Raw genomic sequence first — 20,006 nt, 5'->3', positions numbered from 1 at the left:
GGGCCAGAAAACAAGTCTTAGCAAATTTAAGAAGATTGAAATCTTATCAAGTATTCTTTTCGACCACAGTGGCATGAAACTGAAAATTAAAAACAGGAGAAAACTTAGAAAAGTGACAAATATGTGGAAATCTGCCAACACACTCCTGAACAACGAATAGATCAAAGAAAACATCAAAAAAGAAATAAAATATCTTGAGACAAACTAAAATGAAAGCACAACATACTAAAACTTATGAGATGAAGCAAAAGCAATTCTAACAGGGAAGTTTATACAGGTTAAGTGCTAAATGAAGAAAAAAGATCTCAAATAAAAAATAAACCTCAAAGAAGTAGAAAAGAAAAAAATGAAGCCCAAAATTAGAAGAAGGAAGGAAATAACAAAGATGATAGCAGAAATAAATGAAATACACTAGAAAAACAATAGAAAAGATCAATGAAACGAAAAGCTGATTTTTTGAAAACATAATGGCTGGGCGCGGGGGCTCATGCCTGTAATCCCAGCACTTTGGGAGCGGGCAGATCACGAGGTCAGAGATCAAGACCATCCTGGCTAACATGGTGAAACCCCCACCTCTACTAAATATACAAAAAATTAGCAGAGCGGGGCGGCGTGCGCCTGTAGTCCCAGCTACTTGGGAGGCTGAGGCAGGGGAATGGCATGAACCCAGGAGGCAGAGCTTGCAGTGAGCGGAGATTGCGCCACTGCACTCCAGCCTGGGAGACAGAGCAAGACTGAGTCTCAAAAAAATAAAATAAAATAAAATAAAAATAATAAAAATTGACCAACCTTTCACTAGGCTGAGAAAAAAGAGAGAAGCCTCAAATAAATAAAATTAGAACAAAAAACAGATATTAAAATTGATACCATAGAAATACAAAGGATAATAATAGTCTAAACAACTATGTGTCAACAAATTGTTTAACTTAGAAGAAATAGAGAAATTTCTAGAAACATACATCCATTAAGATTGAAACATGAAGAAATAGAAAATCAACACAAATAATGAGTAAAAATATTGAGTCAGTGGTCAAAAAGCTCCTGAAAAAGGAAAATCCAAGACCAGATAGCTTAGTGGAGAAGTCTAGCAAATGTTTAAAGAAGAATTAATACCATTTCTTCACAAACTCTTCCCAAAGTTGAAGAGGAGGGAACACAAACATTTTTATGAGGCCAGCATTACCCTGATAACAAAGACAGAAAAGGATACTACAAGGATGACAGAGATTTTTCAGGTACAAATGATGTATTGTTGGAACTGAAAATACAGGATTTGTTTGTACAAAGATTTGTGTGTGGATAGGTGGATGTGTACTGGTGTGTGCATGCATACATATACAAGCTTACCTTGTTTTATTGCACTTCACTTTATTATGCTTCTCGGATATTGCATTTTTTACAGGTTGAAGGTTTATGGCAACCCTGCATCAAGCAAGTCTACCAGTGCCACTTTTCTGGTAGCATGTGCTTATTTTGTATCTCTGTGTTACATTTTTGTAATTCTTGCAATATTTCAAATGTTTTGTTATCATTATATCTGTTACGGTAATCTGTGATCAGTGATCATTGATATTACTATTGTCATTGTTTTGGGGCATCACAAACCATGCTCCAAAAGACAATGAGCCTAATTGATACATATATGTGTTCGAATGGTTCCATCGATCTGCCCTTCTTCCATCTCCCCAACTCCTCAGGTCTCCCTGTTTTCTGAGACACAGTAATATTGAAATTAGGCCAAACAATAACTCTACAAAGGCCTCTATGTGTTCAAGTGAAAGTAAGAGTCACACATCTCTTATTTTAAATCAAAAGTGAGAAATGATTAAGGTGAGTGAGGAAGGCATGTTAAAAGCTGAGACAGGCCAAAAACTAGGCTTCCTGCACCTAACAGTTAGCCAAACTGTGCATGAAAAGAAAAAGTTCTTGAAGGAAATTAAAAGTATTACTCCAATGAACACATGAGTGGTATGAAAGTGAAAGAGACTTATCGCTGATATAGAGAAGGTTTGAGTGGTTTGGATAGAAGATCAAACCAACCACAACATTTCCTTAAGCCAAACCCTAATCGAGAGCAAGGACCTAATTCTTCTTAATTCTCTGAAGGCTGAGAGAGATTGGGAAGCCACAGAAAAAAAGTTTGAAGCTAGCAGAGATTGGTTCATGAGGTTTAAGGAAAGAAGTCTTCTCCATAAGATAAAAGTGCAAGGAAAAGCAGCAAGTGCTGATGTAGAAGCTGCAGCAAGTCATCCATAAGATCAGCTTAGAGAAGCAACAAAGGAGGCTACACTAAACAAAGGTTTTTACTGCAGATAAAACAGCCTTATATTGGAAGAGGATGTCATCCAGGACTTTCACAGCCAGGTAGCAAAATAAATGCCTGACTTCAATGCTTCAAAGAACAGGATGACTCTTTTGTTAGGGGCTTAAGCTGAAGCCAGAGCTCATCTACCATTCTGAAAATTCTAGGGCCCTTAAGAACTATGCTACATCTACTCTGCCTGTGCTCTATAAATGGGACAAAGCCTGAATGACATCACATCTGTTTACGACATGAATATTTTAAGCTCACACCTGAGAACTACTGCTTTAAAAAAAGATCTCTTTCAAAATATTATTGTTCATTGACAATTTACCTGGTCACCCAAGAGCTCTGATGGAGAACTACAAGAAAATTAAAGCTGTTTGCATGCCTGCTAATACAACACCCATTCTGCAGCCCATGGATCCATGAGTAATTTAGACTTTCAAGGCTGATTATCTGAGAAATACATTTCATAAGGCTGTAGCCACCATGTATAGTAGTTCCTTCGATAGATCTGGGCAAAGTAAGTTGAAAACCTTCTAGAAAGGTTTCACCATTCTAGAAGCATTTGCAATTCATGGGAGGAGGTTAAAATTAAGAACATTTGTGATTCATGGGAGGAGGTCAAAATATTAACATTAAAAGAAATTTGGAAGAAGTTGATTCCAATCCTCATGGATGACTTTGAGGGTTCAAGACTTCCGTGCAAGAAGTAACTGCAGATGTGGTGGAAATAGCAAGAGAACTAAGATTAAACGACGTGAAGAGAACTTAAGATGTGGCTGAATTGCTGAAATCTCATGAGAAAATTTTAACAAATGAGAACTTGGATGAGCAAATAAAGTGGTTTCTTGAGATGGAAACTACTCCAGGTGTAGATGCTGTGAACCTTGTTGAAAAGACAACAGAGTATTTAGAAAATTGCATAAACTTAGTGGATAAAGCAGTGGCAGGGTTTGAGAGGATTGTCTCCGATTTGAAGGAAGCTCTACTGTGGGTAAAATGCTATCAAACAGCATTGCATGCTACAGAGGAATCTTGAAAGAAATAGTCAATTGATGTAGCAAACTTCATTGTTGTCTTATTTTAAGAAATTGTCACAGCCACCTCACCTCCAGCAGCTTCCACCATGATGAGTCAGCAGCCACAACACTGAGGCAAGGCCACTGACCAGCAAAAAGATCATGATGTTGAAGGCTCAGGAGATCAATAGCATTTTTAAACAGTAAAATAATTTTTGACTAAGGTATGTACATTGACTTTTTTAGACATAATGGTATTGCCCACTTAATAGACTACAGTATAGCATAGACCTAACTTTTATATGCAATGAGAAACCAAAAATTCTGTGTGATTTGCCTCATTGCCATATTTGTTTTATTGCAGAACTGGCCACCAGAATCTTCCCTTCCCCTAGAACGCCCTTCACCCAAGCCACCTGCCTTTTCCCCTCACCCATCATACCCACCTCCATTATCTGGCCTGCCCTCCACCTCCTCCAAAAGCCTTCATTGCTCCCCGACTGCTGGACTGCATTCTGACTCCGTCTTAACGTGACTCAATGGCACTTCCATTGGGCACTGCCCTAAAGAGCGCATCTCCACAGTGGCCTGAAACCAAACCCACAGTATCTCTGAGGTATGCCTATGTAGCAGTCCCATAAGTTATCGTGCACTTTAAGCATTACCAAGTCCAGAACTGTAAATGCTATACATTTACAGAAATACCACTTGAAGGTTTAACTACTTATAATTGTTTCATAATTAGAATTACAAATTTTGAATATTAATTATTTTAATTGGGGGGAGGGGCCAAGATGGTTGAGTAGAAACAGCTCTACTCCGCAGCCCCCACCGAGACAAACATAAACAGCGAGTGAATTCTGCATTTCTAACTGAGGTATCCAGATTCCCTCATTGGGACTCACTAGGCAGTTGGTGTGACCCATGGAGAGCAAGGAAAAGCAGAGTTGGGCGACAGTTCACCCAAGAACTGCACAGGGCAAAGGAACCTCCCTCCTCCAGCCAAGGGAGGCAGTGAGGGATTGTGCTACCCGCCCAGGGAACTGTGCTTTACCCACAGATTTTTGCAAACCCCAGAACAGGTAATCCCTTTGTGAGTCCACACCACCAGGGCCTTGGGTCCCAAGCACAAAGTTGTGCAGACCCATAGCAGGGGCTCCAGCTGGCAGCCACTTGGGCAGGTACTGAGCTGTAGGAGTTTCTGCATACTCTGGTGGCTCACAGAAATCCAGTGAAGCAGGAGATTCATCAACTCCCATGAGATAGGGGCTGAAGCCAGGGAGCCAAGCAGACCCACTCCCACAGAACCCCACAAGCTAAGACCCACTGGCATGGAATCCCCACTGGCCAGCACAGCACCTGGAGTCTGCCTAAGAAGACCAAGTTCCTGGGGGGAAGGGTGACCGCCATTACTGCGGGTCTAGCCGGTGGTTTTCCCCCGCCAGTGCTAGGGAGACTGGGTGGTTTGTGCTGGGCAGAATTCCCCACAGTGCAGCACAGAGGCTGTGGCAGATATACCATTATTGTATATCCAAAGGAATATAAATCATTCTATTACAAAGATACATGCATGTGTATGTTTATTGCAGCATTGTTCCCAATAGCAAAGACATGGAATCAACCCAATGCCCACCAATGATAGACTGGATAAATAAAATGTGGTACATATACACCATGGAATACTATGCAGCCATAAAAAGGAATGAGATCAAGTCCTTTGCAGGGACATGGATGAAGCTGGAAGCCATTATCCTCAGCAAACTAACATGGGAACAGAAAACCAAATACCACATGTTCTCGCTTACAAGTGGGAGCCGAACAATGAGAACATATGGACACTGGGAGGGGAACAACACACCCTGGCACCTGTCGAGGGAGGGCCAGTGGTAGGGAGAGCATCAGGAAAAATAGCTAATGCGTGCTGGGTTTAATACCTAAGTGATGGGTGGATAGGTGCAGCAAATCACCATGGTACATATTTGCCTATGTAAGAAAACTGCATGTCCTGCACATGTATCCCGAAAGTTAAAATAAATACATAAGTACATAAATAAAATTTTAAAAGACAAAAAAATCTTAATTGTATGTGGGTAGTTCCCTTTGATTGAAAGTGAGATAGAAATAATTTTTGAAAACTTACTATTCAAAATTTGCAAAACTAAATAAGAGTAAAAGAAATTTACATTTTGTCCCTGGATTGATACAAGACGAAAACATAGTGTGGGAAAGCTGGAGTTGAGGATGAACGAGATTCTGAGAATGAAAATCCCTGGTACATAACCAAAATTTCAGAACTTCAGATTTTCAAGGGCTATAAAATAGGTAACCTCAAGTCACCGTCTCCAACAGATAAAAGGAACCAGGTAATATCTATATTCCAGGGAGAAAGAATAGAAAATTGGCTATCACTGACAAAACTTAGTGGGAAGGAGGGATCTAGAAGGTGGGATGGTGGAGGGATCCCCAGCTTGGGAGGTGGGGACGGGCTGTGCTTCAGTCTCCCCCTCCCCTGCCCCTCTCCCTCCCCCTCCCACTGTCCCTCCCCAACAAAGGAGCCCTTTGTGACATCAAGGCCCCACCTCTGTGACGCAGGCCTGGGCCCCAGTCCCTAGTCTCCACGGGGCTGCCCAGAGCTCAGTTGCTTGAAAGCAACGTGCCTATTCACATGGAGAATCTTCCCTTTCCTTTAAAATTACTTAGTGCCTCATCGCTAAACGCCCCCAGCTCCACACCATGGGTGTTGGATATCTTCCTTACCTTGGTGTTTGCCCTGGGGTTCTTCTTCCTATTACTCCCCTGCTTATCTTACCTCCGTTGTGGTGACCGACCATCACCATCGCCTGGGAAGAGAAAGGTAAGGAACCCTCAGTCTCGACCCACAGAGCTTGATTCTCTCCTTTCTTTTTATTATTAGTTCCACTTTTCCAAATCCAGTGGAGAGCCTTCTATGATGGGAAGTCTCAGAAGAGACCAGAACATCATCCTTCCAGGGAGAGGCAGGGCAGCCAGGGGTTGGTAGGGATAGATAGTGTACTGGGATTTCCATCCCAAGCTCTCAGTCCATCTGTGGGGGAGCACAGGAGGCATCAAGGCAAAATCAAACCAGTGGACTCAGCACCAGTACCAGTCATGAGACTGGGGAGGTCTCTGTCCGAGACCAGGCCCTGAGCCCTGGCTCATCAGACCCTTTCTGGGGCAGGTGGCTCAGGGCCCAGCCTCCCCTGTGTGGGGTGATCTGGGGCCTGTGCTGGGCCCCCGAGGGCCTCCCACCAGTGCCTGGTGTCTCCTCTGGTCTCCTGAGAAGCAGAATCCTACCTGACAGCTCAGCAGTGCCTGCTGGCCTGAACTTGGGTGTTCCTGGAGCAGAGGAACAGGGACTGAAGGCATCCGTGGTGGACCTCATATTGAAAATCCCTCTGTGTGTGTGTGTGTGTGTGTGTGTGTTATTTTTATTTTATTTTATTTTATTTTATTTTATTTTATTTTTTGAGATGGAGTCTCGCTCTGTGGCGCAGGTTGCAGTGAAATGGAGTGATATCGGCTCACTGCAACCTCTGCTTCCCGAGTTCAAGCGATTCTCCTGTCTTAGCATCCTGAATAGCTGGGGATTACAGGCACCCACCACCATGCCTGCCTAATTTTTGTATTTTTAGTAGAGACGGGGTTTCACCATGGCCAGGCTGGTCTCAAACTCCTGACCTCAGGTGATCAACCCACCTTGGCCTCCAAAAGTGCTTGGATTATAGGCGTGAGCCACCGCGCCCGGCCCCCTCTTGCTGTTTTTCTAAGAAGAAAAGCAGTTTATCATCCATTTAAGCATGAGTGGGAGGAAGAACACAGAGCTCCCTGAGGAAGACAGAGAGAGCCATGCGGTTCCTGAGTGCAGCGTGCTGCAGCTGGGCTGGGGCAGAGAGGGAGAGCCGGTCCTAGCTTCTCGCCCTTTCTTGTCTCCCATTGTCATCTTGTCTCTCTGCGTCATCTTGTCTCCCTACATCATCGTGTCTCCCAGTGTCCAGTAGGGTGGAGGGGAAGGCCCAGAGGCAGGATGAAAAACCACAGTCTGAGAGGTAAGGCTCTGCCAGAGCACACTAGAGTTAATTTGATCTCATCTGTCCTGGAGGGAACTGACTCTGAAGAAGTCAGTTGAAGAAGCCTGAGGTGGGGGCTCCTAGGAAGGAAATCAGAACCCCGGGTCCTTCTCAGATTCCATGCCGGAATGAAGCCATGGTGGGCCAGGGACTGGGCGTTACCCAGCAGGGGGCAGTGTGTGTGTCCTGGGGAGACCAATGCCTGCCTGGATGCAGAGGGGGGTGAGGGGGCCTCCCGCTCCCTGGGAACAGCTGTTCAACTCTGCTAAGGCTGATTCCTCTTTGAGACCACCCCAGTCCTTTCTCCCCACAGGGCAGTTGTGAGGACTGTGGGGGTGGGGGGTCCATGTGTGGAAGCCCTTTGTGAATGAAAAAGCCTTGTCCTCCATGCCTTGCTATTACCGTCGGGGTCATGTGGCTTTGGACACAGATGGGTGGGTTCCAGGGTCTAATTCCCCATGGTCCTCCCTAAAGAAACAGCCACTCAGCCTCCTGTGAGATCCCAGGCCCCTCCCTCACTGCCCTAACCCAGTCTCCTGATTTCCAGCTGGTAGAGAGTGCCCGAGAGGCCTGGAGGAGATTTGGGGCCTGCTTTCACAACTGCGGAGGTGAGGCACTTCCCCTTCCCTGCATCCTTCCTACCAGGGCTGGGACGTGACCCCAGGGCCACAGGCAGCCTGGAGCTGACCTGGGATGGGGAGACCAGGGGGACAGAGGATGGGAATAAAACCCTGGGGTGAGGAGTAGCAGGAGAATTGGGCAGTCAGGGTGTGGGGTGGTGGAGGGGCTGTGGCCCGAGCACCCACTCTGCCCTCCAGCCCCACCGGCTCCTGGCTGCAGCTCGTGCCTCCTGTCTCCTGCAGCCTCCCGGGGCCACACCTTGACAAAGGTGACTTTGGTCAGCTCTCCGGTCCAGACCCCCCAGGTGAGGTGGGTGAAAGAGCACCTGATGAAGCCTCCCGGTCCTCTCATGAGCCTATGGAAGATGCTGCTCCCATTCTCTCCCCGTTAGCTTCCCCGGATCCTCAAGCCAAGCATCCTCAGGATCTGGCCTCCACCCCATCACCAGGCCCAGTGACCACCTCAGTCTCCTCCCTAAGTGCCTCCCAGCCACCAGAACCTTCCCTTCCCCTAGAACACCCCTCACCCGAGCCACCTGCACTTTTCCCTCACCCACCACACACCCCTGATCCTCTGGCCTGCTCTCCACCTCCTCCAAAAGGCTTCACTGCTCCTCCCCTACGGGACTCCACACTGATAACTCCATCTCACTGTGACTCAGTGGCACTTCCACTGGACACCGTCCCTCAAAGCTTGTCTCCACATGAGGATTTGGTGGCTTCTGTCCCAGCCATCTCAGGCCTTGGTGGCTCAAACAGTCATGTTTCTGCCTCCTCCTGGTGGCTGGAGACTAACAGAACCTGCTGCGCCTTCAACTCATCAGTCCGGCGAGATCATCTTTCCCGCCACCCACCAGAGACCTGTCAGATGGAAGCTGGTAGCCCGTTTTTGCTCAGCTCTGATGGCCAGAATATCATAGGGATACAAATCACAGAAACAGCCAAGGTCAACCTTTGGGAAGAAAAAGAAAATGTTGGATCATTTACAAATCAAATGACCCCAGAAAAGCACTTAAATTCTTTGGGGAATTTGGTTAAATCACTGGATGCTGAGCAGGACACCACAACCCCAAAACCCTTCTGGAACGTGGGAGAGAACTCAAAACAGCTGCCCGGACCTCAGAAGCTCTCAGATCCTAGGCTCTTGCAGGAAAGTTTTTGGAAGAATTATAGCCAGCTTTTCTGGGGCCTCCCCTCTCTGCACAGCGAGTCCCTGGTGGCTAATGCCTGGGTAACTGACAGGTCTTATACTTTACAGTCTCCTCCTTTCTTCTTCAATGAAATGTCCAATGTCTGCCCAATTCAAAGGGAGACTACAATGTCCCCACTGCTTTTCCAGGCCCAGCCCCTGTCCCATCTGGGGCCTGAGTGCCAACCCTTTATTTCATCCACACCCCAATTCTGGCCCACACCTGTGGCTCAGGCCGAGGCTCAGGCCCATCTTCAATCCTCTTTCCCAGTCCTATCTCCTGCTTTTCCATCCCTGATTAAGAACACTGGAGTAGCTTGCCCTGCATCGCAGAATAAAGTGCAAGCTCTCTCCCTACCTGAAACTCAGCACCCTGAATGGCCTTTGTTGAGGAAACAACTAGAAGATAGGTTGGCTTTACCCTCTAGGGTCCAAAAATCTCAGGACGTCTTTAGTGTCTCCACTCCTAACCTTCCCCAGGAAAGTTTGACATCCATTCTGCCTGAGAACTTTCCAGTCAGTCCTGAACTCTGGAGACAACTGGAGCAGCACATAAAAAAGTGGATCATCCAACACTGGGGCAACCTGGGAAGGATCCAAGAGTCTCTGGATCTGATGCAGCTTCAGGATGAATCACCAGGGACAAGTCAGGCCAAGGGCAAACCCAGGCCCTGGCAGTCCTCCATGTCCACAGGTGAAAGCAGCAAGGAGGCACAGAAGGTGAAGTTCCAGCTAGAGAAGGACCCATGCCCACATCTGGGGCAAATTCTGGGTGAGACCCCACAAAATCTATCCAGGGACATGAAAAGCTTCCCACGGAAGGTTCTGGGGGTGACTTCTGAGGAGTCGGAAAGGAACATGAGGAAGCCCTTGAGGAGTGACTCGGGAAGTGATTTATTAAGATGCACAGAGAGGACTCATATAGAAAACATCCTGAAAGCCCACATGGGCAGGAACTTGGGCCAGACCAATGAGGGCTTGATCCCCGTGCGTGTGCGTCAATCCTGGCTTGCTATCAACCAGGCTCTTCCCGTGTCCAACACCCACGTGAAAACCAGCAATCTAGCAGCCCCGAAAAGTGGGAAAGCCTGTGTGAACACAGCCCAGGTGCTTTCCTTCCTCGAGCCGTGTACTCAGCAGGTGTTGGGAGCCCATATTGTGAAGTTTTGGGCCAAACACAGGTGGGGTCTACCCCTCAGGGTCCTCAAGCCCATTCAGTGCTTTAAACTGGAAAAGGTTTCATCCTTGTCCCTTACACAGCTTGTGGGTCCCTCCTCGGCCACCTGTGAATCTGGGGCTGGCTCAGAAGTTGAGGTGGCCACGTCCCTTAGAAAGCCACCAATGGCAAGTCTGAGAAAGCAGGTGCTGACCAAAGCATCTGTTCACATGCCAGAGAGTCTTCTGGCCTCCTCACCTGCATGTAAGCAGTTCCAGAGGGCACTGCGAGGAATCCCATCTTGGAATGATCATGGGCCCTTGAAGTCTCCTCCAGCTGGACAGGAGGGCAGGTGGCCATCTAAACCCCTCACGTACAGCCTCACAGGCAGCACCCAGCAGAGCAGGAGCTTAGGAGCCCAATCTTCAAAGGCTGGAGAGACAAGGGAGGCAGTGCCACAATGCAGAGTCCCCTTGGAAACCTGTATGCTGGCAAACCTCCAAGCCACAAGTGAGGATGTGCATGGTTTCGAGGCTTCAGGGACCAGCAAAAGCTCTCTACACCCTAGAGTGTCTGTCTCCCAAGATCCAAGGAAGCTGTGTCTTATGGAGGAGGTTGTTACTGAATTTGAGCCTGGAATGGCCACAAAGTCAGAGACCCAGCCTCAAGTATGTGCCGCTGTTGTGCTCCTTCCAGATGGGCAAGCATCTGTTGTGCCCCACGCTTCAGAGAATTTGGCTTCTCAAGTGCCCCAGGGCCATCTCCAGAGCATGCCTACTGGGAACATGCGGGCTTCCCAGGAGCTACGTGACCTCATGGCAGCCAGAAGGAGCAACCTGGTGCACGAGGAGCCCAGAAACCCAAACTGTCAAGGCTCATGCAAGAGCCAAAGACCAATGTTTCCCCCTAGTCACAAGAGTGAGAACTCTAGGAAGCCCAACTTAGAAAAACATGAAGAAAGGCTTAAAGGATTGAGGACTCCTCAACTTACCCCAGTCAGGAAAACAGAAGACACCCATCGGGATGAAGGCGTCAAGCTACTGCCATCAAAGAAACAGCCTCCTTCAATAAGCCACTTTGGAGAAAACGTCAAGCAATTTTTTCAGTGGATTTCTTTAAAGAAAAAAAGCAAGCCAGCACCAGTCACTGCTGAGAGCCAAAAAACAGTAAAAAACAGATCATGTGTGTACAGCAGCAGTGCTGAAGCTCAGGGTCTCATGACGGCAGTTGGACAAATGCTGGAGGAGAAAATGTCACTTAGCCATGCGCGCCATGCCTTGAAGGTAAATCAGCACAAACAGGAGTTTCAAGCCCCAGTCTGTGGGTTTCACTGCAACCACAGGCACCTCTTCTACTCAAAACATGGCAGAATACTGAGCTATGCAGCCAGCAGTCAACAAGCCACTCTCAAGAGCCAGGGTTGTCCCAAAAGAGACAGGCAAATCAGAAATCAACAGCCCTTGAAAAGTGTGTGGTGCAACAATGAGCAATGGGGCCTGCAACATCCCCAAATCTTGCACCCCAAGAAAGCTGTATCCCCAGTCTGTCCCCCTCAGCACTGGCCGAAGACATCCGGTGCCTCTAGGCACCATCACCACTGTCCAAGTCACTGTCTTCTTTGGGAAGTTATCTGATTTGGTCAGTCACAAATTCTTTTTTAGCCTTCCCTGGAGAAAAACAAGTCCCCAAGAAAAAATTCACTCTGTGTAGAGAAAAAATATTTTCTCTCGTGTTAGTACATGCAGAACATTTAATATTCCACAATATATATGGTTTTTTATTCATAAGAGGGCAATGGCTTTTATTTGTGCCATGCTTGGTGTGGGCTTGGTTTCCAGAAGCGACAGGACATGGAGGGATGTTGACAGTGGTGCTGTAAGCCCACCTTCATCCTGAGTTCCTTCACTGAACCTTATGTTTCTGTAATACCGTCTTTACACAAACAACAAAAAATTCTAAAAACAAGATGAGAAAAACCTATGAAGGTCCCACTCTGAAATAAGGTTCAACCCATCTTTCCACTACTTACTCTACCTCAAACTTCATGCAGCTGTAGGGAGAAGCTTTGCAGAGATGTCACGGGACTGAACACCTCCATGCAGGCTCCAGGAAGTGCCACAGCCGAGTACCTTCATGTGTCACAAAATAGTGGAAGTTTGGGTGGGAGAGTGCTGGGCCCTGAGTTCAGAAGTGGGAGAAGTCTTGACCCTGGGTATCCTGGTGGAGAATAGATAATGTCTGCCCCTGGGAAGCCCCTTCTCTCCCTGACAAAGGCTGGGATGGAGATGGGCCCTCTTAGCTCAGCCAACATGCAAAGCAGAGAGTCCCCATCCCGCTGCCTCTCCCTTTCTCGCACTCTGGAGTGGCGGTGGGGACAGACCTTCCAGCTCTGTGCATGTGTAGGTGGGGGCTGGGGGGTCGGGGGGCAGCCTTCATGGAGGCTGCTGAGGGCCGTGAACTCCCCTGCCCCAGATGAGTGAATGACCCTGCTCCTGGGTCACCGGCCTTTGTCTATCTCACCTATATGTCTCTCAGCTTCAGCGAAGTAGTTCTGGGTGAATGGAGTAGGGTATGCCTGTGTGTGCAGAGGCTTCTGATGGTGGGACTCTGTAGAGCTACAGGGGATGCAGACAGAGAATTGAAAAGGAGGCAAAGTGGTGTCTGTGAGGGAGCCATCAGTGGTGCCGTGAGCCAGGAGACTCTGACATTCCAACCCCTTAGACAGGCCTAGCGGGGCCTAGTGTCTCATCCTGGCCACACCCCAGGGTCTGTCTCTGCTCCAGCTCCCAGATCACAGACCCCTAGAAAAACCACATTTACCCCCAACACAGAGGGCCATATTAGTGAGAAGGCAAAGTGAATAAGGAAGATGAATTTCTTAACATCTTCGATAAGCTTGCACGTAATAATCTACTGAACTTTTTTTTTTTTTTTGAGACAGAGTTTCACTGTTTTGCCCAGGCTGGAGAGAAGTAGTGCAATCTTGGCTCACTGCAAACACCGGCCCCCGGGTTCAAGCAATTCTTCTGCTTCAGCCTCCCAAGTGGCTGAGATGATAGGCACCCACCACCAGGCCCAACTAATTTTTATATTTTTAGTAGAGACGGGGTTTTGCTATGTTGGCCAGGCTGCTCTCGAACTCCTCGCCTCAGGTGATCTACCGGCCTCAGCCTCCCAAAGAGCTAGGATTACAGGCATGAGCCTTGGCACCTGGCCTACCTATTGAATTTTTTTAAAGGATGTGTTGACAATAGGTGGAAAAGCAAGGACTAGAGAACCCCAGGCATGAGTCAGAGTCTGGTGACCTTTAATATACACGTAGTCCCAGGACTGCTCCCTGGGGAAAGGTGGTGACTTACAAGGGCCCAGCAGCTGAGCTGGGGTCACACAGCAAATCTCCCCTGGCTCCTGACATCCTTGCTTGTCCCAGAGACCAGCAAGGGAAGATGCAGGCAGGCAGGATTTGAACATACAACGGAGCTGGAAGTGACCTATCCAGAATGGGCAGGGTATGGGCAGGGCAGGAGCCGTCCCTGCTGTCTCCCTCTGCTTTCAGCACAGCTTTCCTCCTCTCTGGGCCCTGTCCATATGGGAAAGCAGGAGGTCTCCACAAATCAGGGACAGGGGGAGCCAGGTCTCTAGAGGGAGTTTTCTCTGCTTTGTGCCACATACAGGCGTGCAGGAGGCCCAGTTCCAGGGGCCTCATTTCAATGGTGGAGAGGCCAGTGCCAGGCAGTGCCACTGATCTAGATGACAATGGAAATGGCCCTGCCCCCAACATGTGGGACTGGCTGGCACCGGGGTGCAGGGGGCAGTGGGCACAGTCCCCAGCCTGTGGCTTCTCCTGGGGCCAGGTCCTGTCTGGGGCCCGGATAACTGAAGCAGCCTCCAAGGTGGGCCCAGCGGTGACAGCGGAGCCAGGATCAGCAGGAGGAGCTGGGACCTGGAACAGAGAGCAGCCCCGGTCCTCCGGGAGCTCAGGAGAGTGTGGCACAGAGCTGGGACCCTGACCACTGAGGATGGGCCATGCCTGGCTGCTGCTGGGTTCCCTCAGGAAACCAAGAGGCGAGTTCTGGGATGTGGAGGAGCTGGACGTGGAGCCCATGGCTCAGGCCAGGAGAAGCGCCACAGGCAACGCTGAGAGACCAGCAAGAACACAGGAAGCAACAACCCCTTAGCCCTTCTGCAGCTCAGTCTCCCATGACATGCAGCGAGGCCAGCAATGGAGAGACCCACGGAGACCTCCCACAGGAACCTCACAGAGACATCTCGTACAGAGTGAGCACACTGGGACCTCTCACTGCCACAGAGAGAGACACACTGCAGCCTCCACAGAGACCCCACGGAGCTCTCAGAGTCCTCATGGTGCCCCACAGAGACCTAGCACAGAGATTCCCAGAGTCCTCACACAGAGAACCCCACAGAGGCCACGCTGAGAGACTTCACTCAGTCCCACAGAGACCTCCCGCAAAGTCAGAGACCTTCCATGGTTCTCACAGAGAGATCTCACACAGAGACCCCACAAAGACCTCAGAGGCTTCACACAGAGTCATAAAACAGGGACCTCGTGCAGAGACTCATGCAGCTCACTGCAACCTCCGGCCTCCAGCCCCAGAAATGGCACGCGGCACCCCCCACTGCCTCACGGAGACCTCTCTCAGAGTCCTCCTCACACAGAGACCTTGCCTGGAGACCTCCCACTCTCCACAGAGACCTTGTATAGATTCCTCACACAGGCCTCAGGTCGCTCCACACTCATTGCCCGGAAACCTCTCACATAGAATTCCCTCAAACATTCCACACAGAGATTCTGTAGGGCTTTCACAGGGTCCTCACACGGGGACTTCATATAGTCCCATGGTCCCTCACACAGAGACCTAGCACGGAGATTTCACACAGGGACTTCCCACAGAGACCCCACAGAGACCTCTGGAAGATACCTCCCACACAGACCTTCTGCAAAGGCCTCACAAGAGGCAATAGAGCCCTCTCGCTGCCCCATGGAGTCCTCCCACAGAGACCTCGTGTGGCCTCACAGGCCTCGTACAGAAACTGACTCGGATTTCTTAGAGACTTTCCACACAGAACTCACGCAGAAACCTCACACTGAGGCTCCACAGAGACCTCACTCAGAGTTCTCACCAGGAGCCTGGCACCGAGGCCTCCCATGCAGCGCCCACACAGCGTCCTCGCCATAGGTGACATGCCCCTCACAGATACTCCTCAGAGATCTGGCCCAGAGGCTTCACAGAGACCTCACATCCATCCATTCTTTAGGGGCCTGAGCAGCCACCTGTTGACACGTCCTTCTCAGTGGATATAAAACCACTCAGCACGGTAGCAGCACAGCCGGGATATCAGTTGCACTCCCCAGGAACCCTGGGACACCCAGATACTGTCAGCATTGCAGTGAAGGCGGTTTTCTGCTTGGGGACATCCTCACACTTTTTTTTTTTTTTTTTGTAGTATCGCTGCCTCTGAAAAGAATTATGGATTCCACAGGCAGACCTGCAAAATTCTTTCTTCCACAGGTTTCCATTAGCTTGAATTCTGACCCACAATTTAGAAAATTCATTTTTTTAAATTATTTTTTGAGATGGAGTCTTGCTCTGTCGCCCAGGCTGGAGTCCAGTGGGATAATCTTGGCTCACTGCAACCTCCGCCTCCGGAGTTCAAGAGATTCTCCTTCTTCAGTCTCCTGAGTAGCTGGGATTATAGGTGTGCACTACCATGCCCGGCTAATTTTTGTATTTTTAGTACAGACAGGGTTTCACCATGTTGGCCAGCTGGACTCGAACTCCTGACCTCAGGTGATCCACCCGCCTCGGCCTCCCAAAGTGCTGAGATTATAGGCATGAGCCACTGTGCCTAACCAAAAATTTTTAAGTGAGGAAAATGTTACCAACCTTCAATGAAAGAAAATATCTTATTTGTTCGGTTTGTTGTTATCCAGCCAAATTATATCAATGTCATATATTTTTTAAAGTTTGGGGGAGAGAAGACTTGAATTTGAGATGCCTGACTTCTGTACTTTGAAAATATGATAAAAACCTCTAGAAAATGAACCCCAGAAATGAAACAAACCAGCAAAGAGGCATCTGGACTCACACTGGTCTCCCAGGGGACTGTGCAACTAGCACATAATTTCATACAGAACAGCTTGGATCACGTTTGCAGAGTTCATTTTATTTTTAGCAAGCTAATAATCATGCAAAGATTTTTCACAAATAGGTCAAATCTCTAGCAATATTCTTATTGTATCACTTGGAAAAATTATACTTCTTAATAATATTATTTTATTCCTTAAAATGCAGTAATGCCCTCAAATAGTAGTATGACACATGTTTGTCAGACATGACTTAGTCCTAATGTTCCACAAACATAGCTTAAGCAGATGGGCAATTTAAAAGGATTTATTTTTTAAACAGTTCTATGAAACACTCATTCTCTAAGATGGGCAGTAGGGATCCATTTTATATTCATTACAGGGCTAAAAAAGGAATGTTTTGAAATCTTACAAAACAAATTAATCTATGCTTGAGACATATACATAGCCTAATAAAATATATTGAGGAAGGGACACATTAACATTTGAGTGGAAGAAGGTATACATTTAATCAGCATTTGTATAATAAAAATGAATTATGAATGGCCTCACTAATTATATACGCAGCACTTTCCAAAGGGTGCACTCTGGTAAGACTACTTACTACTTCTCATGGCTCATAAGCAAACTGTTGTCCTTGCCTTGGTAAAATCTATTTTAACAATAGCTGTTAAAGCATATCACTAGATTATCCAACGGGATGACAGGGTCACAGTCTTTTCACTAAGAGAGGCATAGCTGACATCAAGGCTCTTTTAGCCTATTTGTTTCAACAAGAAATCCCCTTTCTATATTCATCATAACTAAAAAATTTTAAGTTAATTTTTCCACTTCCTTATAATGTCACTGCATCGTAAAATAATGGAATCGACATGGATCTTCAGATTATACATATACATATATATATAGTTTTGTTTTTGTTTTTTCTTTTTTTTTTTTGAGACAGAGTCTTGCTCTGTCACCCAGGCTGGAGTGCAGTGGCATGATCTTGGCTCACTGCAAGCTCAGCCTCCTGGGTTCACACTGTTCTCCATTCTCCTGCCTCAGCCTCCTGAATAGCTGGGACTACAGGTGCCAGCAACCATGACTGGCTAATTTTTTTGTATTTTTTTTTTTAGTAGAGAGAGGGTTTCACTATGTTAGCCCGGATGGTCTGGATCTCTTGACCATGTGATCCACCCTCCTCGGCCTCCCAAAGTGCTGGGATTACAGGCATGGGCCACCGTGCTTGGCCTATAGTTTTTTTCAACAGCGCAACTTAAGTAAGTTTAGTTATCAGAACAAAATAGAGTCAATTAGAAAAAAAATTCATACAGAAAAATATACTTTTCAAGTTGACTGTTTTAACAGAGTTAAAATAAGTGATTATACTTCAGTCATTTGATTTAAATTTGCTCAGAGTGGCCAGAAAGTCTAAACATAGAAAATGTCCATACTAAATAGTTGATTGCTATGACACGTTGAATGTGCTGTTCCTCAATAGTAATTCATAGTTCAGTAATCTACGCAAAATTGCAATGAACAATGTGCATTAAAGCAACATTTCCATCAATCAGTGTATATTCATCTGCCATATATTGCCTCAGATGATTTGTGTGTCTAATTTCACAGAATAAATTTGAACCTTTACCCCAGAAGAAATAATCAACGGGGCTCAACCTATTAAAAAGATATTGACAATATTTCCAGGCTCTATTAACTTCTATATTTTAGTTTTAATTAGATTCACCTAATTCAAAGCTTGTAAATATTTTTACCATTTATATGTGCCCAGATGAAATGGATATCAATAATTAGATAATGGAGAAAACAACAAACACAGATCTTCTTTGTTGTTAAAATATTTTACATCAGAGCATTTTGCTAGAAATAAAGCAATTTTTAATCTCCAGGCAAAAGACTGTCTAAATGACATTCAGAATGTATTACAAATTTAGATTTAGAATAGATTTATGTTTAAAACAGTCCTCATACTGCTTTCAACAAATCGGGCACTACAGAACAGAATGTGGGGAGGGTGACAATGATGTGATGACTTCTTAACACTGAGCAAAGAAGCAAAAAACAAGTTGTCTTTCTACAATGTTGATCCCTAAGAGTGATTTCCCTTTATAGACTGCAATATAATTCCAGTTGCATTGTTATTATTTTACAAAGAACTCCCACAGAAAAAACTTTCTGGAGGTTTTTCCCTATATACACACCTACATTCTCTGCCATGCTCACACCGTTGGCAAAGTATGGTGCATCCAGCCACAGACCATCAAGGTGCTTGATAATTGCCTCCTCCATATACCTTCTGAGGTCGGTCAGGTTTATAACCATTCGTGTAACACAGTTCATCCTTATAACTGGGCCTATGGCCTTGCGGCTTGTCACCTTTTCCAAGCAGGTGCTTGTCATCTTGGTTGCTCAGAGGTTTGCTGTGGCATCTTCCCTCACCTGCGGCCGGGCTGGCCTCCACCATGTTGCAACCAGAAGAGCCCACTTCCCTGGGGACAGAGCTTCCGTGCTCTCCACAGCCACGTCACGCTGCCACTGTGCAAATGATGCCAACTGTAAATCCCACAAAACTGCAAAATAATGCTGCGCCAGGCACAGTCGGTGAGGATTTAGAGGATGCTAACATCTTTCCTAAGAAACGTGGGTGACATCGGCCAGGCACGGTGGCTCACACCTGTAATCTCAGCACCTTGGGAGGTCGAGGCGGGCAGATCACGAGATCAGGAGATCGAGACCATCCTGGCTAACATGGTGAAACCCCCTCTCTACTAAAAATACAAAAAAATTAGCCGGACATGGTGGGGGCGCCTGTGGTCCCAGCTACTCGGGAGCCTGAGGCAGGAGAATGACGTGACCCCAGGAGGCGGAACTTGCAGTGAGCCGAGATGGTGCCACTGCACTCCAGCCTAGGAGACAGAGCGAGACTGCGAGACTCTGTCTCAAAAAAAAAGAAGAAAAAGAAAAGAAAGAAAGAAACGTGGGTGACATCACTCCGGTTCTAATCATTTTTGTGCTTCAGCTGCCCCCACTGGATCAGTGTTTCTGGTGAAACGCAATCAGTTTTCGGAGGGCCTCACCCTCCTTCACTGTAATGATGTTTGCAGTTCTTTCTTTCTCCTCTATGCCGAAAATCCAGAATTACCACCCCGTGTTCCCCATGGTTCACAATCTCAACCATGTTTCTCCAGTGACCACTTCAATTCACACAGCCATCCCTCAGTTCAAATATTGCCTTTGAACATCATGAGCAAGACCACGGCTCTTTGTATTTCTGCCACAGTTTCACACCAGTTACAGATTGTATACATACTTCATGTCAATAAGTTTATTTTGTAGAGTGTGGTTTCTGGAGTCAGATGAACTCTCCACCTACTAGGTCTGTTACTTAGGCAAGTCATTTCTTGCCTAGATTTACCAATTTGTTAGAGTTATATTACTTTACTCCAAAGGATTTTATTCTATGAATTACATTGCTTTTCTTATTTTTTAAAAATGTAAATCCAGGGATTTAGGCTTG

General features: G+C 46.9%; 1 protein-coding gene across 3 annotated transcripts; it reads left to right on the top strand.

The window, feature by feature from the left end:
• Positions 1 to 5,956: 5,956 nt before the first annotated feature.
• LOC129523482 (spermatogenesis-associated protein 31A6-like) lies at positions 5,957 to 12,167 on the top strand. Of its 3 annotated transcripts, none has more exons than XM_055350099.2 (5): positions 5,993 to 6,180; positions 7,318 to 7,394; positions 7,963 to 8,023; positions 8,279 to 8,881; positions 9,338 to 12,167. In XM_055350099.2, the coding sequence occupies exons 1-5, from the start codon at positions 5,993 to 5,995 to the stop codon at positions 12,012 to 12,014; spliced, it is 3,606 nt and encodes a 1,201-aa protein (XP_055206074.2). In that variant the 3' UTR covers positions 12,015 to 12,167. The 3 variants fall into 3 exon arrangements, with proteins under 3 accessions (XP_055206075.2, XP_055206074.2, XP_055206073.2); XM_055350098.2 differs by having other exon boundaries at positions 7,300 to 7,394; XM_055350100.2 differs by having other exon boundaries at positions 5,957 to 6,181; positions 7,337 to 7,394; positions 8,279 to 12,167.
• The last annotated feature ends 7,839 nt before the right edge of the window (positions 12,168 to 20,006 follow it).

This window comes from Gorilla gorilla, chromosome 13 (genome assembly GCF_029281585.2).
Source record: "Gorilla gorilla gorilla isolate KB3781 chromosome 13, NHGRI_mGorGor1-v2.1_pri, whole genome shotgun sequence".
Classification (NCBI taxonomy): Eukaryota; Metazoa; Chordata; class Mammalia; order Primates; family Hominidae; genus Gorilla; species Gorilla gorilla.
This window is presented reverse-complemented; position numbering and strand designations above follow the sequence as displayed.

What these genes read in the sequence shown, in the direction of transcription:
- LOC129523482 (XM_055350100.2), top strand. Translation starts at nt 5,993, where the DNA reads ATGGAGAATCTTCCCTTTCCTTTAAAATTACTTAGTGCCTCATCGCTA. An exon ending in GAAAAACCACAGTCTGAGAG is followed by an intron (nt 7,395 to 7,962) that starts GTAAGGCTCTGC and finishes CCTGATTTCCAG; the next exon opens with CTGGTAGAGAGTGCCCGAGA. An exon ending in CTGCTTTCACAACTGCGGAG is followed by an intron (nt 8,024 to 8,278) that starts GTGAGGCACTTC and finishes TGTCTCCTGCAG; the next exon opens with CCTCCCGGGGCCACACCTTG.